At 36.4% G+C, this 18,050-nt stretch overlaps 1 protein-coding gene across 2 annotated transcripts in view; it reads right to left on the reverse strand.

Moving 5' to 3' along the window:
- The window catches only part of ANGPT1 (angiopoietin 1), a 256,799-nt gene extending 239,157 nt beyond the window's left edge, over nucleotides 1–17,642 (reverse strand). For both annotated transcript variants that reach the window (XM_068525454.1, XM_068525453.1), the window contains exon 1: nucleotides 17,004–17,642. In XM_068525454.1, coding sequence (XP_068381555.1) covers nucleotides 17,004–17,300 — 297 coding nt within the window. In that variant the 5' untranslated portion in view covers nucleotides 17,301–17,642. The remainder of the gene's footprint in view (nucleotides 1–17,003) is intronic.
- Between the last annotated feature and the right edge of the window lie 408 nt (nucleotides 17,643–18,050).

Raw genomic sequence — 18,050 nt, forward strand, 5'->3', positions numbered from 1 at the left:
AATCTGGATTTAAACTTACAGCCTAAATATGACAGGTTAAGTAGTATATAGTTATAAAATAGCTTCATGCCTTGATTCTCAAAAATTCACTGAGATTTTTACAATTTTTAAATGATCGGAAAATTTTCAAACAATGTAGGCATTAAGAATCACATAAACTATACAGTACATTAGTTTGATATTATGGACTTCTGGTTGACTTGGAGTTTAGGAAGGCTCAGAGGATTTTTACAAATACTATTTTGAAGGTAAAAAAATCCTTACTAATCAATATTTTACTCAAAGGAGTACAAAGATATACACAGTCTTCAAATTACATTTATTGAATTTTAATGTATGTAAAAGTGAAATATTTATCTTACAAGAGTAGAGAAAGGTAGTAAAAGTAATGGCTTAAAAACCAAAACTTATGACATTCAACCCATATCATGAGCCTTACTGGGAGGCTAGCTTCTGGAAGGCAGAGCTCATGTCTAATGTATTACTGTAATGTATTATCATAGTGATGGGTACCATAGTAAGCCCTGCACATATGTTTAAGTTTCTCTAATATATCACCCACAAATTTAGTGGCTTGTAACAACCATTCAATTATGCTCATTAGGCTCACAGACTCTAACGGGTCGGGATTTCAGACAAGGTACAGAGAGGATGAGTTGTTCCTATTCCATGATGTCTAGGACTTTAACTCCACATATGGAGGCAACAGAGTGAGTGGGGGCTGGAACCATCTGAAGTCTCATTTACTCACATGGCTAGGGCTTGGGTTGGAATGACTCAAAAATGGGGACGTTCTAACCAGAGTACCTACACGTGGTCTTTCCATGTGGTCTGACCTCCTTACGATATGGTGGCCTTAAGGTAGTTGGAGTTCTAACATGGCAGCTCAGGGTTCCAAGCATGAGTACTGTAATGAACAAGATGGAAACTGAGTTGCCTTTTATGACTCAGACAGATTCAAAGGGAAGAGAATTCTTTATGGAATGATGTCATGTAAGACATAATACTGTTTATGACATAATACTATATACATACACACATACATACATACAATAGTATTATAACCATCTTTGGAAAATACAACCAACAATTACCCTCTAGAACTGTTTTCTATCTATTCAACTTACACTCTTTTCCACCTTGTTAAATTAAAAAGTTGCATTTTCTTTGCATAGTTTTTTGGTTCTAAATTTTAAAACTATAGAAAAGTTTTTCAACTACATCTTCCTCAAAGATTCTGAGTGTCCACTAAGCGGACAGGTAGGACGGGTGTGTCTTTCTGGTAGAAAACCACCTCTTTGCCATTGATTTCTCCATTGCCCAGTAATCAGAAAAAGACTAAGCACATATTAATCTCATTTTCTACAGGGGATATTTTGTATTTGAACAGAAGAAAAATCCTCAAAATATTTGGTAAATTATTTGAAACATAAACAATTTTAAAGTATGCTAATAGAGTTTTACTTAATTTTTTTTAGTTGCCTTGGTATCTTTTCTGGTCATGACTTTCAAAATTATATACAGTGGAAGACATTTCAAAAAACTAGAATAATATATAGGGATATTTTATGCTCAGGATGATTAATTTCCATAGTAACCTTTTCCCCAGAAAACTGCACATATTTATTTGATTTGTGAACTCAAAGTATATAAGCTTTAGTCACTTATGAAACATAATGGTCACAAAATAAAGAGTTTCCCTTCTCTCTGACATGGAGACTTCTTAGCTCCAATATGTATTCAAGTCTCAGTTAAGAGATTTTCTGAGGGCTGAGTGTAGGATTTCCACTTCTATTGTCAACTTTAATCATTTATTTGAACCAAAGTCTCTTTAGTCCACTAGTTTACCTTGACTGTCAGGAAGAGATAATGAGAGTTTCACCTTCATGAGTGTTTAATAATTTTCTGTTCATTTTTCTAAGCATAAACCTGGAATCGATGATTACTTTTATATAATTGGGAACTAAAATAAAATAACTTACAATTAAAAATACATATGGCATATGGTCATTTTCTCAGAAATACTACAAACAGGACCCTAATTCACTAGTGTTGAACTATTAAGCAATCTCCTCTATTGACAATATTTTATCCCTGTTTGGTCTTTAACTGAAATAAACACAATCTAGCACTAGGTTGTGTTTATAAGCAAAAATGTAGATTAACTAGTTTAAAATATTATCTTTATTTGTATAGTCATATCAGAGTAACCTCAACTGAGGCAGTCTGTGTAAGCAACTCACTTATTTGGAAAAATGTAAAAACCGGAATTAATTATTTGCCTCTGACATATTTTTAAATTTAAATAAAAATTTTTATCCAGTCAGGAGTGGTTCCAGGAAATAGTTCTCCTAAGAACAGTAGCTTTCTTACAGCAATTTTTATACATGCATGGCAAATTATTCTGATCTCCAAAGAAGGTTATTTATTCTGGATATAGTCTCTAAAAACTTAGAGGAAAGTATCATTCATTTAAACCTCTTCCACAAGCTCCATCATTCAAAATTTGATTTAATTTGTGAAGGAGAAGTGAAAGAGACATGAACAATGAAGAATTTTAGAGTTAACCACTCAGAATACCTGGGTTCAAATTCTGTATCTATCTCAAAGTAAATAGGTAACCTTTTAAAAATTATTTGATTTCATTAGTCCTCAGTTTGCTTATCTATAAAATAGATATGATAATACCTACTATTTATACAAATATATGTGCCTATCTGTTTGGATGTTGATACTACTTAACCAAGGTAGACTTATTAACAACCTATTTGTTACTAAACACCTTTCTTAATAGAATGTCATTTTCATACTTGCTTTTGGGACAGAACATCCGATATCCATTGCCCTCTTTGCAGATAGACTGATTTACTCCATACACAAAGCAACAGCAATTTCAAAGGCAGGAAATGTGGTTATGTTATATGGATGAGATAAATCACACCATAATCGTGTGTTGAGATAAAGTGCAATCTATATGACTAAATATGGGAGGTCACTTCCCAACTTCTATTAATAGGTATTTGCTATATTGTCAGCTCTTTTTTTTTTTTTAACATCTTTATTGGAGTATAAATTGCTTTACAATGGTGTGTTAGTTTCTGCTTTATAACAAAGTGAATCCGCTATACATATACATATATCCTCATATCTCTTCCCTCTTGCGTCTCCTTCCCTCCCACCCTCCCTATCCCACCCCTCTAGGTGGTCACAAAGCACCAAGCTCATCTCCTTGTGCTATGTGGCTGCTTCCCACTAGCTATCTATTTTACATTTGGTAGTGTATATATGTCCATGCCACTCTCTCACTTTGTCCCAGCTTACCCTCCCCCCTCCCCGTGTCCTCAAGTCCATTCTCTAGTAGGTCTGCATCTTTATTCCCATCCTGCCCCTAGGTTTGAGAGGAGATGAAAAGTATCAGACACAATTGACGAAAAGTGAAAAATATGGAAAGGATGAAGAAAGAAAATCTTAAAATTGAGAAAGCTATAATCCTTAACTTAATACTTTCCTGCGAATTGGGAAAAGGTCCTTGTTAGTCATCATTAGCACTGTCATCCTTCAGACCACTTCACTGACCAAAAAATTTCCCCCAAATAGTCTGAGCACCACAGCATGCATTAATTCATGTGTATATCCTACCAGTATCTTTGGGGCACCTACAATGTCGACATGCCACACACTGGTGATCCTTAGCGCTCCTTGGAGAATTCAGGTCAAGCAAGGGGATACATGGTGAGTTTTGTTTTGTTTTTTAATCTGTCCCACTATGCAAAGGTGGATGATGAAAAGGTATGCCTGAATTCTATTTTGTCCCCACCCCAGTCTGTCGTCTCTTCTCTTGTGCACTCCATGAAGAACAATGGGCAGAGGGAAGTTAGGGTAACTTGGAGCCTTTCTACCTCATGCAATTGATATTTATCCGTCATGAAGGCAGCAAACCTCAAAGCCCAGGCATCTGAGTGGTCAGGCCTCTGAGATCAGGAAAAAGAGAGGAAGAGCCATCACAATTGCTTGCAAGTAGCAGTGTTTTGATCTTGAACCAAAATACCAGAAATGTTTTAATTAATAGGGACAATGATAAATAAAATAGGAAGTGAGATAAGAGGTCGTTGCCTGAGAAAACAAGGCTTTTCTTCTCATTTTTACAACTCTCTGAATGACCCACAAAAGAAAGTACATGCAAATAATATTGTAAGTTCCAGGATGTTCTTTTCCAAGAAGGACTGCCCACAGAAAAATCCAAGAGGGAGGTCATTAAATTGAACGGAAGATATTTAGAATAGGCAGCTTCACCCCATGTAAAGCAATTGTAAGCCTTTCTTTGTGTTTTAGAAGTTTTTAGATAAATAGTCAGATTCAATTTAGCTCTGTAACTTCAAGAGATGGTGCTTCTAAGGATATAGGTGGGAGGGACTGCAGACGTGGGATTCCTTGGTCTGTTAACAGACCTGTGGGAGGGCAGAGAGAATTGGGCTATTGTGCTTCAATCAGCAGCATAACCTACATGTCACAGTCAATTTAACCACGAAGCTTTAGAATTGGGATGAGGACAAATGACTGTCTGAAGCAGAACTTGAGAAAGGGGCAACTCACTTAGTGTGAAAGAATTAAGGGTTAGACGCAAACCCCACCACAGAAAAACATTTTAAATAGACTTAAGGTTTGAAGATTGATAAGAGAAGATATCATAAAAGTTGCTGTAGCTAATTCCATAGTTGGTTAAGAGCATAGGTCATAGAGCCAGACTGCTTGGGATTGGGAACTGGTCCTGTCATTGAGTCACTGGACAATGCTGGGCAAGCTACCCAGCTATATTACCAGATAGCTGGTAAAAGTTCTCAACATTTAACTATTACTATAACCCAGAACTGTCCCCAAGGAATAACTAATATTTACTTAACATTTACTATGTAATAGGACTTATGCAAAGTAATTTATGTGACTTATGCTTGCTCTTAACAATCATCCTATAATGTACGTACTATTATTACCTCATTTTACCATGAAAATGAGGCATGGAGAAGTTATGAAACTTGCCTAAGGTCACATAGCAAGGAAATGGTGCTGTCAAGATTCATCCAGGCAGTCTGGCTCGAGGTACAACATACTTCATCACTGTGTGGTACTGTCTTTAGACTTGACATAGGAAATAGAGGACACAAACAATGCATTTGCTTTCATGTCTGTCTATTTCAATGGGTTTAGGCTTCTCAACCACAGGGGCTATAGTGGATTTATCGCCATCTCCCAGTACCTAGCAGACCACCTTGTACACAGTGCATATTTGATTAGATAACTGGCTAACTGACTGCCTGTCCTTTGTTAATGGCAGGTGCTTAGCTCCATGACTCATGCCTGTATCCTAAAATCCCATGGCAGAACTCACTGCCATCTCTTATGCAGCAGTCTTCTTGACACTACTATAGTCCCATGGGCCCTCACTGTGCCCTCCAGCCACCAGTAAAGGGACAGTCTCTGGTCTCCTTGTTCATTCGCCCACCCTCTTGTCCATCCTCTTTCTAACACTTCCACTCCAAGGCCAGTACAAGGAGGATCACATAGGACTTTAATGAAGACAATACCAGAGGAAAGAAGAGGAGTGAGAAGGACCCAGGCCTGGAATAAGTTCCTCTGAGTCCTTTTGTCTGTCCAGCTGAGGACTGCCTCACCACCTCTTTTTTTTCGTTTTCAAGCCTCAGAAGTCTCCAAAGTGCAGAATGGGCAAACTGATGTTTGAGAAAAAGCAGGCCACTGGGAAGCCAGAAAAAAAAATTAGAACTTTCATTTCTAATTTAATAAGCAAGTTAATAATAAATTCGTATAAGGCCTGACTTTGGAGCCTTCACCCCATCAGTATATCAAATGGCTCTGCATTATTCATCTCTGAAAGAGAAAAAGCGCCACAGAGTTAATGGAATTGAAGGCATTGCCTTCATATGATTGTTCTCTTTCAGCAATATTGTCATATGTTGCAGCTTAGGTGTTTTTGGGAAAGTGGATTCAAGAATGATTTTTATCTATTCTTAACTGAATTAACTTTCACAGTCCAGACAGTGTCTTTAAATATGCTAAATAGCCAGCATATAAGAAGAAGAAAATGGCAATTCTGTTAAGTGTCACATACTAGAAATAAAAACAAAGATTAGCTGAGTAGATCTAACAAGAATCTTTGAAAATTTTAAAAATATCAAAATGCCTACTTAAAATTCATATTTCCTTTCACTATCCTTAACGATGAATTCTGTTCTTAGTGAAAATTGCAGCTTGAGATATTAAGCAATCAATGTAATTCATGTTCCTAAATTTAAAACAGAGAAGTGTAAACTATCATGAAATTGGACAATTCAGAAAATAGATAAGTTATAACAATTTGCCACTAATTATCCAAGAATTGTCTATTATCTTAACATATTTGGGTCATGTTAAATATGGGTAGGCCTCAACACTTTTGAGTCTAGAACAACCTGCATTTATTATTTTTTTTGAACAACCTGCAGTTTTTTCTTAAACTGCTTTGTATATGGCAGATTTGGACATTCTTACATCAGCCTGCCAATAAATATTCAAATTTTCAACTGTTATGTTTCTTTCTGCCTGCCAGTAGATTGGTTTTGGCAACTTTTCCAACCTAATATTTGATTATTTGAAAGTTTCACTGCATCTATTTTGAACCTATATTTCTTTGTACACATAAGGTCCCTTGAAGGATGTCTCTGAGGAAAGGGCTGAGGAACAGGGTCATGGCGGGGCCTCACTCCAGTTCTCCTCCAGCCCCTTGATTTGCATCTAGATTACATTTTAAGCTTCTGCCTAATAACTTGTTTGGAAATAGGGTTCCATTGCTAAGAAATATTTACAATTCATCAGCTCATTTGTTAAAAATATTAAACTTTCACTCTATTATTGACATTTAAAAGTTATTAAATATTCAATTTATTCAATAAATTATTCATTAATACTATATTAAACCTACTGCTTATTATAGCTCTGTTCTTGATATTTAAAAACTGAGTTAAATTGGAAAATAAAGAAAAGACTGGTGATATTAGTAATAAAGATACAATTCTCGCCTCTTTGTGCACTTGAGGTAATAAGGTAGATGTAAGGTCTTCTGGGTACAGCAAATCAAATTTTTAGCTGCAGTAAATACCCACTGCATTTTAATCCAGTCAACTGTATAGTAATAGTGAAGACAAAAACAGTGTTAAAGTGTTTTATAAAATCTTGGAATTATCTTTAAAGGTTTAGAAATGAATTAAAATTTGGGATTTTAAAATATTTATTTTGGGACTTCTCTGGTGGTGCAGTGGTTAAGAATCTGCCTGCTTATGCAGGGGACACGGGTTCGAGCCCTGGTCCAGGAAGATCGCACATGCTGCGGAGTAACTAAGCCCGTGTGCCACAACTACTGAGCCTGCACTCTAGAGCCCGCGAGCCACAACTACTGAGCCCGCGTGCCACAACTACTGAAGCCCGCATGCCTAGAGCCCATGCTCCGCAACAAGAGAAGCCACCGTAATGAGAAGTCTACGCACCGCAACATAGAATAGCCCCCCCTCACTGCAACTAGAGAAAGCTCGCGTGTAGCAACGAAGACCCAACGTGGCCATAAATAAATAAATTAATTAATTAATTAAATAAAATATTTATTTGTTCTCTGGGAATGGAAACCCTCCAATAACCTTTTTTTTTTTTTAATTGAAGCATAGTTGATTTACAATGTTGTGCTAATTTCTGCTGTATACCAAAGTGACTCAGTTATACACATATATACATTCTTTTTTTTTATACTCTTTTCCATTATGGTTTATCCTGGGAGACTGGATATAGTTCCCTGTGCTATACAGTAGGACCTTGTTGTTTATCCATTCTAAATGTAATAGTTTGCATCTACTAACCCCAAACCCCCAGTCCCTCCCTCTCCTTCCTCTCCCGCCTTGGCAATCACAAGTCTGTTCTCTATGTCTGTGAGTCTGTTTCTGTCTTGTAGATAGGTTCACTTGTGCCATATTTTAGATTCCACATATAAGTGATATCATATGGTATTTGTCTTTCTCTTTCCAACTTACTTCACTTAGTATGATCATCTCTAGTTGCATCCATGTTGCTGCAAATGGCATTACTTCGTTCTTTTTTATGGCTGAGTAGTACTCCATTGTATGTATGTACCACATCTTCCTTATCCATTCATCTGTCAATGGACATTTAGATTGTTTCCATGTCTTGGCTATTGTGAATAGTGCTGTTATGAACAGAGGGGTGCGTGTATCTTTTTGAATTATAGCTTTGTCCAGGTATATGCCCAGGAGTGGGATTGCTGGATCATATGGTAGTTCTATTTTTAGTTTTCTGAGGAACCTCTATACGGTTTTCCATAGTGACTGCACAATTTACATTCCCACCAACAGTGTAGGAGGGAAACCCTCCAATAATCTTTAGGTCTAGTTTTATAATTCAACTCATTCAGCTTTCATTAAAAAAATAGAGACTATCTGTAAAGTGTACACCTTCCTAATAAGTTAAACTACACAAAAAACGAAACTTTAAAATACACCACCTTCCAAAATTATCATCAGCTGTTCCATAGAAATATATAGTAATTTTACCGATTTGATGCCAGTGAGTTTGATGGCTTCCATGTATATATTACTAACAATTCAAGATATTCTCACTTCATTTGCATTTTATTAATGTTTCAGCTACCGGTTTACTTTAGACACAGCTTGATGCTAACTTGCATGCACTTTCAATAGTTCAACACGAACTTCAACACATGCCAATGTAAACCTGTAGTAAGTAAGCTGTATAATCATATAGTATATGTAATTTACTACATTTATTTTGCTCTATATTCTCCAGCACTTACTGCCGAAAGAAAAGATCTGCATATGCCCAAATACATTATTGATGAAATTATTAGCTACCAGTAGGGTCGTATCTGGCTTTACATGTTTTTCATCACTTTCTCGGTTAAATATTACCTTTTCATTTGTTTAAAGGAAGAAATCAGATCATTTGGATAGGCAACAAGGCTGAAAACCTCTCACTTCCAATATTTCTATGTAAGAATTAAAGAAGAGTGTTTAGGTACAGAGCCTCCAAATATAAGAAAAGATGACCCACAGAGTGCTTCATTCTTTAGAAATCTCGTTGATAAGGGAGGGGGCACATCTTTTGTACACTTTGTAAAGAGATTTAAACACTAAGAGGCCCTCCTTCCCTCAGACCATGGGGCTAGAACCAAAGGGAGCTTGGAACTTCCCAACTTCATAGCAAACGATAATCTTGTATTGGAACAAAAGGCAAGGCTGACTCAGAATGTTATTAGGGTTGTGCTTGTAAGCAAATGACACAATATAGCTTGTGGTATTAAAAAAAGAATAGAAGAAGACAAGGCCTAGGAAAAGGCTGTTTATGTTTCCACACAGAGACAAGGCATGCAGAATGAGAAAACAAAACCTCCTTAATTAGCAAATTATAGTATAGGGGCTGATAAACCTCTGTATTTTGTAGCTGAGCATCCCACTTGTTGCTCCTCCCCTCTCATCATCTACATAAGTGGGAACACTTGTAATATTTATATCTAAAACAAATGACAGAAGGAGGAAAGGTTTCTAAATAGACTGAATGTAAAAGGCTGAGTCAGAGTCCCATTTCTATGAAAATAGAATGCCTCTGATATTTTGTCAACATTCTTGCTAATGCCACAACAAACAGGATGAAACAGGCACATAAAGCAGAGGACCCCTGGGCACCCAGACTCGTCTAACCAGAGGCTGCTGGTTTGTATTGTTATTCTGGTGCTTTTTCTTTTTTAACATGTATCTGTTTTTGGAGTATTTCTCTGTTCACATCAAGATGGGCAGGGGGGAGAAAAAAGACATGAAATTTCCCTGCCTGTACTCTAAAATGTCACCTCACAGCATGTCCCAATACCACACCAAGAAATGGCTTAGACAGGCTCTATGCCAACTGGCACGGACCTGAAGATTATTTGGCTTCCTGGAAGGTCATCTTTTTCCCACACAGCAAACCTCACAATTTACCTTGCAATGGTCTCAATGTTAGTACTGTATTCATTTTGTGATATAGAACAGGGGTCAGCAAACTTTTTCTGTAAAGGGTTGGATGTCAAATTTTAAGCTCTGTGGGCCTTCTGGTCTCTTTTGCAACTACTCAAGTCTGCCTTTATAGGAAGAAAGCAGCCATAGACAATACATAAGCAAATGGGTATGGCTCTGTTCCAATAAAACTTCATTTACAAATGGATGGACAATATATTAAGAAATGAGTGTGGTTGTATTCCAGTAAAACTTTATTTACAAACATAGGTAGCAGGCATATTTTAGCCCAAGGGCCATTGTTTGCTGACCCCTGTAACAGAATATGGAAACTCAGGACTAATTAAAATTTCTCCCATTACATAGTTAGTAGGGTAATGTATAGAACATAGTTAAGTCTCATTTTCATAAATATATTTAATTTTAGTCAAAATATGCCCATGAAATTCATTCATTACTCTAGTCATTAAAAAGAAAGTATTCTTTCCAACTACGTTCCAGGCATTGTGCAAGAAAAGTAGATCTGCTATCTGCTATCAAAATAATACATAAAATAATAAATAAGAACTAGTGAACAAGACAGGCACAGTCTCTATCTCACAGCATACAGGGTCTGGGAGAATAGATTATGCAAATATTTACCGAAGTCTACTATGTGTCATGCACTCTTCTAGGGGTAAGGTGTACTGCATGGAACAAGATGGACAAGGACCTCTTGTTGTGTTTACATTCTTAGTAGAGGTAAACAGAATAAATTATATGACAAACAATAAACAATAAAAGGTCACAGTGGTAAATGCCATGAAGAAATAATACATATATTAGATAGAAAATCACGTAGCAGAGTGGGGGAAAGTGGTAGGTAATGGTGCTCAGTGAAGACTTTCTGAGAAGATTTCTGAGCAAAGACCTGAATGAAGAGAAAAAGTCATTCATGCCAAGATCTGGGGCAAGAATTTTCCTAGCTAGGCAAACAGAATGTGAAGTCCCTGAGACAGCAAAGAGCTGGTCTGCTGGAGATATAACAAGAAGGCTAAAGTCATTTAAAGTGTCTGGAATGAGGGAAAGGTTGGTAAATGAGGAATCCAGAGAGGAGTGTGGGGGCAGATCATATAGGACCTCGCGGTAAAGAATCTGGAAACTTTTCTCATGTAATGGAAAAATGTAGGGGGATTTTAAGGAAAAGAATGGTACATTCTCATTCATTTTAAATTACATTGAACCAATAATTACATATGAATGAGTGCTACTAAAAGAAAGCTCAATGTGAAAGCTCACAGTCAGGAGTCAGAAAGGCTGCAATCACCCATAGAAAAGAACCTATTTGCCATGCTCCTAAAACCTGACATCCACCAATGGAGACAGTTGTTTGCGGGAAGGCTTGCTCCTTCCTGCAGAGAAATCCAAAAGGCTGTTATAGCTCCAAATGCCCAACTTCTGGGGCCCAGAAAGTCTTTATGCCTTCTTGGATCTTTCAATTCTACAATATAACGAGCAAATAATAAAACCTAACTATTCATTGAAAAGTTAATACAGAGGCATTAACTAAAGAGCTCTACTTAGCTTGCAAATCAGGGGTTACTCTCAAATGAAGTTGGTGCAGAAATTTCTACAACTGAGTTTAAAAAAGACAACTATTCCTATTAACCTTTCTTGGCAATTGTCATTTTTTTCTACATGCATAAATCATATATGCATATTTTCTTCAAATTTAGTGACAAATTTTTAAAAACATACTGATCAATTGTCTGCTCATTTTACACATTCTAGAAATCCCCTCACATGTGCAAATAAAACATAGAGTATCCTCTCTGGCTTAGTTTTGCACAGTCACCAGCCACGAAAACAATGCGCAGATGAGAAGTCAGTTCTAGTTACTTAGATTCACATGTTCACATATTATTATTACAAATATATGTAAATATACGCCACTCCTGTATGCAGTAACTGTTTGCCAACGGGTCTGGAAGTATAAAATTCTTTTTCATCCCACAGGATGACCCTCAAGTAACTTAGAAGCAAACTTTAGCATCTGAAAGCAGTTGCAAGGTCCCTTAACTTGCTTTATTTTATACATGGCACCACACACTTGAACATGTGATGTTTTTTATTTTTATATTATGATGATAACAGAGATATTATTCAGACACTTAATAAACATCTTTGGGGATATAAAGATGGATAAAGAGACTTTTGCTACACTCTAGGGACTCATAGTCTAAGTAGGCAAACAGCCCTCAAAACAAATAATGAAAATGACAACAGCCATACAACATGGAAATGCAGTGCTAACATGATACATGCAATGTGATAACACTGGAGAACTCAGCCTTTGAGGATAAGTGGAGTGTGGGTACATTTCATGGAGAAACTGGCAACAAACATGACTCTTAAAGAATAATTAAGAAGACAAATGAATTCATAGAAGTTTTTAAGATCCTAGACCATTGGCTAAATACAATTTGGATAATTAATACCACATATTCTAGACTCAATATCTTTTTAATTAATATTAGGACAAAAATAATTGCATGATGTAGTTGAAGGGGAGCAGAATTTGTCATGTCAAATTATGACTTTTTGGCATAAGGATTATTTCAGGCTGATATTTTTAAGAAACAGCAGACAAAGGAAAAGCTCTAAAAACCAAGTAGAAATTAGCCTCCTATAAGAGAAATTTACATTTACAAGGGAGATCTCCATTTGTAAGGGTGTCTCACTCTCTGTACCACAAAGAGGAAGATGACTAAACCTCTAGCAACTCTATCAATGGAGAAGGCATGGACTTAAATCTTCATAACAACCATACTCTTGTTTACTATGTTTTACCTGAAAACCTGGCTCTCCCCACCCAACATCTTCTTTTGTCTTTAGCTGGAGATGGTATTTAAGGTGGAAGCTTGGGTCATTTGGGGGAGTTACTCAATTTTCCCGGGTATCTCCCATGTATACAGGAGGTATACATGTTATTAAACTTCTGTTTGTTTTTCTCTTGTTAACATGTTTTTTATTATAGAAAAGTCTCAGCCATGAACCTAGAAGGGTAGGGAGAAAATTATTTTTCCTCCTCCACATAGTCCTTGCTTAAAAGACAACTTAAAATCTACTTAGGGAAGGAAGGTATATATCCAAAATGTTAATAGTACATAATAAAATGTAGATTGCAACACACAGACAAGGCATCCATTTATTCAATCAACAAACATTTATTATCTATCTGCTATGGATGATATACTACTCTAAGCCCTGGGGAAATGACACTGGACAAACACACAAGATCACTGGTCTCATGGAAGTCACCTTCTATGAGTAGATATTAATATGAGTTAATATGTGTAATACAAGGGCTTTTAAAAAGATTATCATCATCATTAATATATTTCAGGTAACTGCATGCCAAATACTAATTGTCTGAAGAAAAGAATACAATATTCAAGTAGAGGATGCTGTTTGTCAAAAAATGCTGTCAATAGAAAAATTTAGCCAAGCACTTCATTAAAAGTATTTCATTTATTAAAATATCCTGGATCGTAATTCATAACTACATTTCTTACTAACAATCAATTTGTCAATTTTAGCTAGTGTGAAATGCTTATAGTAGATAGATTCTTGTTCTCTGTTACAAAGCATGTTTTTTTAACTCAATGTATTTATACTTTCAACCAAAAAAAGAAAAGACACCATTTGGCAAAGGCAAAACAGACTTTCTAAGCATCCCCCCAAATTCTAAAACATTATATATTTTAAATCTGAATATTTTAAATACACATATTTGTGAACTTTGGGTATTTGAGAGAAAGAAAACAATAGTTCAAGAAGCACAGGATGTGGAGTAGACATTAAACAACAGACATTTCTGTGTCACAGAAAGGTAGAAAGGAATCACAAGAAAGTGGCGAAGACACAAAGGCCTTTGTGCTTATTGTCACTATCCCAAGATCTGGTCACTCTCTGGTAATGGGTATGGTTTGCTAATAATTCTGAAAAGAGCTATATGGTGGAAGAGAGTCAAACCTAGACATATAGCCCAGGTGTTTCACCCAATAAAAATGTGATTTTTTGAACAATTACGTATATTGCTTTTCCCTATCTGAAAAGTAAGGAAAATGCTATAAACCTATCTCACATTGGTGTTAATCGACAAGTTATCATGGAAACCTGATCTCCGAGAATTAAATCCATCACATCAAGAGACCAGTGCCATAACAGTTCCAGTACTTACGGTGACCAACACATCCTATGCCCTGCTGACTACCTTGCTTATCATCTTATTCAGTTGCAAGACCAGAAAAGTTGAGGAATGAGATTGGAGAGTATAAGTCTCATAAAGTGACTTATAGTGACAGCCTGTGTTTTCTGAAGAATATTTAAAAGAATCCAGTTTACCAAACATCGAGGAAGGTAACAGATTAATATAAATTATCATCGAGCTGCTTCTAGCATTGATAATACACATTCTGCATCAAAAATTTTTCTGATAGTGATGATATGAGCTGCATAATAATATGCTTTGATTAATTATTTTGTTGAATAAATGGATGAATTACTTACACTTACACTGATAGCCTCAGTTTCTGCAGTGCATTGCTTCTTATCCTAACACAACTACTGGGAATCAAAACAGAAGTAGTACAAATTATAGTTATTAAGCATACCAACTGGTTATAATAACAAAGATTTCCATTTGAATTATCAAAATAAGTACCTTACATGAAATTTAGAACTTGAAGTATGGAAAACCTCTAATTAAGGGAAATTTATGAAGGCCTTTATCAAGTTCTTTGCTGAATGCATTTATTTGGTTTCTTGATCCTCCAACCAATCGCATTAACAATGACAAAAGACATGCAAATTTAAACGGACAATAGTCAGGCCAAACTGCTCTGACTCATACCAACAGGGACATTTTCAGCATATATTCGGCTTGATTCACGCTAGCAAGGGTCAATATAACCAAAGAACATTTTCATAGTTATGCCTGGCTATAATCTGAAAACTATCTCATAATCATTGACCAAAAACAATGCAAACAAAAATCAAATTTATTTCAAACATTAACATGTGAAGCCTGGGCATTATTTAAACCCAGCAGAATCATGTATTTACCCTGCTACTGCTTAATAACTGCACAGCAACAAAAAAAATATGCATTACTATGTTTAAATCACAATTTTGATTGTATATTTTAAGCAAACAAAATATTACATTTTTGGTAGAATAGCTCATTGAAGACAATTTGGAACTAAATTTCCCTCTCCACCTCCCTCAATGAATCCGGACTAATTTATGATTAAATTCTCGTTAAAAACTATATGGGCGGTATACTGAGAATAGTAATAAGCTATTCAACCAAATTCACTTGTTCACGACGGAAATAAGTTTTGTGAAAGGAAAAAAAAATATCCTATTATAAACTGCTGCTGTAATTAGTGCCTGAAATTTAAGCTACATTTAATTAGTGCCTGAAATTTAAGCTATGTTATCAAAAGACTGCAGAATTCTCCTTGCTTTCTATTATTTTGCCTATCTATGTATTTTTTCACCTGTAATCTACAATAGAAAGATTAACTAAAATTCCAGGTTTGGAAACTCTAAAACTACTAAGTTTTAGTTAATCTGTCGAATAAAGTAACAGTGATCTTAGTTCAGTCCCTAGTGGACAAAAAGTAAAATAACTATTACTCGGCATGATTCAGCAGGAGGTGATCTAAGTGAGCGTGACCACACAGGAACAAAATAGAGTATCTGTCCTTTCCCTATCTTTTATCTTCTTAAAGGGTTTGTTCTGTTAACAGACTAACTTAAAGAAGACTAGACTCCTTGTGTTCCTACCCATACACACCAAGTGAATTTTTAGCAAAGATCCCTGGGGGAGAAGCTTTCCACAAATGGGACACTGACATTGCCACCCTTCCAGTGATATATTTGAATACACTTGTTATCTGCTGCTTACCTGTTACACAATTAAACAGAGGGTAAAGAGGGAATGAACTGCAGAAAGTATGTTATTTCTTTATAGGCATATTTTCAACAAAAACTTTTAAATGATTTATAGAGAAATAACTAAATAAAATGTTTAATTTGATTTTTATAAATTGGGATTAAATGCATACTCAACATTAACATTTCTGGATACTTAGACTCCCATATTGCACTGTGTATAACTACAATGTCCTGAGGAAAGAGGTACTTCAGGAACATAGCAAAGCCTACATGTTGTGTTCAGCCCAAATCTGCAGGTGCATATCTTCGGGAACAGCCACCACTGGCTCAATTTCTCCTTTCATAGTGGGTAAACAACCTCTTCCTGATGAGTTCACATTAAAATAAATCTTCCTGATTTTTTCTCAAGGACAGAAGAAATATATGACAGAAATCAGTCCTTTACTATACTACTACTTGCAGAAATTGTTAACTTTATATACTTATTCAAGTTCTCCAAATATAATATTTTGTATTTACTCTCATTTCATATTAACTTTACTAGAGGTTGAAAAATAAGTATCTGGTGATGATTTTCTGTCCTAGCTGCAGAAAATTTCTTGGTGTAAAATCGATTTGATCCTAAACTAGTATTGTCATTATTACTTTATTTTTTCACTAACTTACTCAAGACATACATGCCTTTTTTTTTTAAGTTGGATTTTGATAGTCAGAAAACTCAAGCTAAATTTTAAATAAGGGAAAACCAGAAATGTCATAAAATGTGCCAGTATTAGGCACACAAACGGGGTGCCACCATACCTTAAGAGGCTTGCACAAGCCTAAAAAACGTCTGCTCACCCGTGAAGTCACAGGGAGAGAGCCTTCTTGCATTTGCAAACACTGCCCCCCTGGAGCAAAAGGTAAACACACATATGCTCCCCTAAGGAACTCTAAGTTAGCTGCAGGGCAAGAAGAGAAAAGGCTCCGTGCATTTAGAAACTGAAAGCAATCACTTACTTTTTGCAGCCACTGAGTATAATTTTCCATCACATGCTCCAGATGTTGAAGTTTCTGGGAAGAGAAATCCTGTTCCACGTGTGGAGCATCTCTCTGCAGAGCGTTTGTGTTGTACTGGTCTGTCGTACTCTCACGACAGTTCCCGTCGTGTTCTGGAAGAATGAAAGTGTAGGCACACTGCCCATGTTGAATCCGATTATATCTTCTCCCACCGTTTTCTGGACTTCGGCGCTGGTTGCTGCACCCTATGTGAGTCAGAATAGCAGCGAGGAAAGCAAAGGAAAGGAAAACTGTCATTGTACTGCCAGCACTCTCTTTCCGTGCCTCTCGCAAAACTTGCTCCTTTCTTCTGACCTTTAAACTAGTTCTTTATTTCAGGTAAAACTGCTTGTTTGTTTGACTTTTTCCCCTCTCAAAGACAGCTTTTGTAGAAGAATCACAGAAAACTAGCCATTTGTTAGCTTTGTTCTAAAATGTTATTTTTTTAATTTCACTGTAAAGATAGTCTCCTTAGTTAAAACTTGAGATATTTATTGCATAGTAGCTGAGATTTATGGTTTCCTCTCAGCGTAACCGTTCAGCGTGTAGCCTGCCTGAATCAGCTGCGTGTACATATTCTAGACCCTTTCCTCTACCCTATCTGCTGCAGATCTGCTATTTTCTCCCAGACCTCAGTGAGTTTTATTAAGGTTGCACATCCAAGCCAAGCTGGAAGCAGGCAGCCTTTCACAAGATGACTTGACAAGAATGCATGAGTGTGCCCCTATGCTAAGAATTGCTGATGGCTTGGAGCGGCTGGATCGGCTTACAAATTGGCTAGATGCGCATGACCTCGATCATGTATGGCCCTCCCGCCCCTTCCGCAGACAACTGCCTTGAGCCTTTAGGATATTCACCGCAAATCAATAGAGCAGTCCACCTTAATACACTTTTGGTGTGCATGCTGACCTCCTAAAATCTAGTAAACTAACAGTATGTTTTTAAAGTTCTACTTAATTGGGGAACCTGAAGAAGAAAACTGACATAGTGTCTAGTAAAATTACTTTT

Source organism: Eschrichtius robustus, chromosome 17 (genome assembly GCF_028021215.1).
Source record: "Eschrichtius robustus isolate mEscRob2 chromosome 17, mEscRob2.pri, whole genome shotgun sequence".
In the NCBI taxonomy this organism is placed as follows: domain Eukaryota; kingdom Metazoa; phylum Chordata; class Mammalia; order Artiodactyla; family Eschrichtiidae; genus Eschrichtius; species Eschrichtius robustus.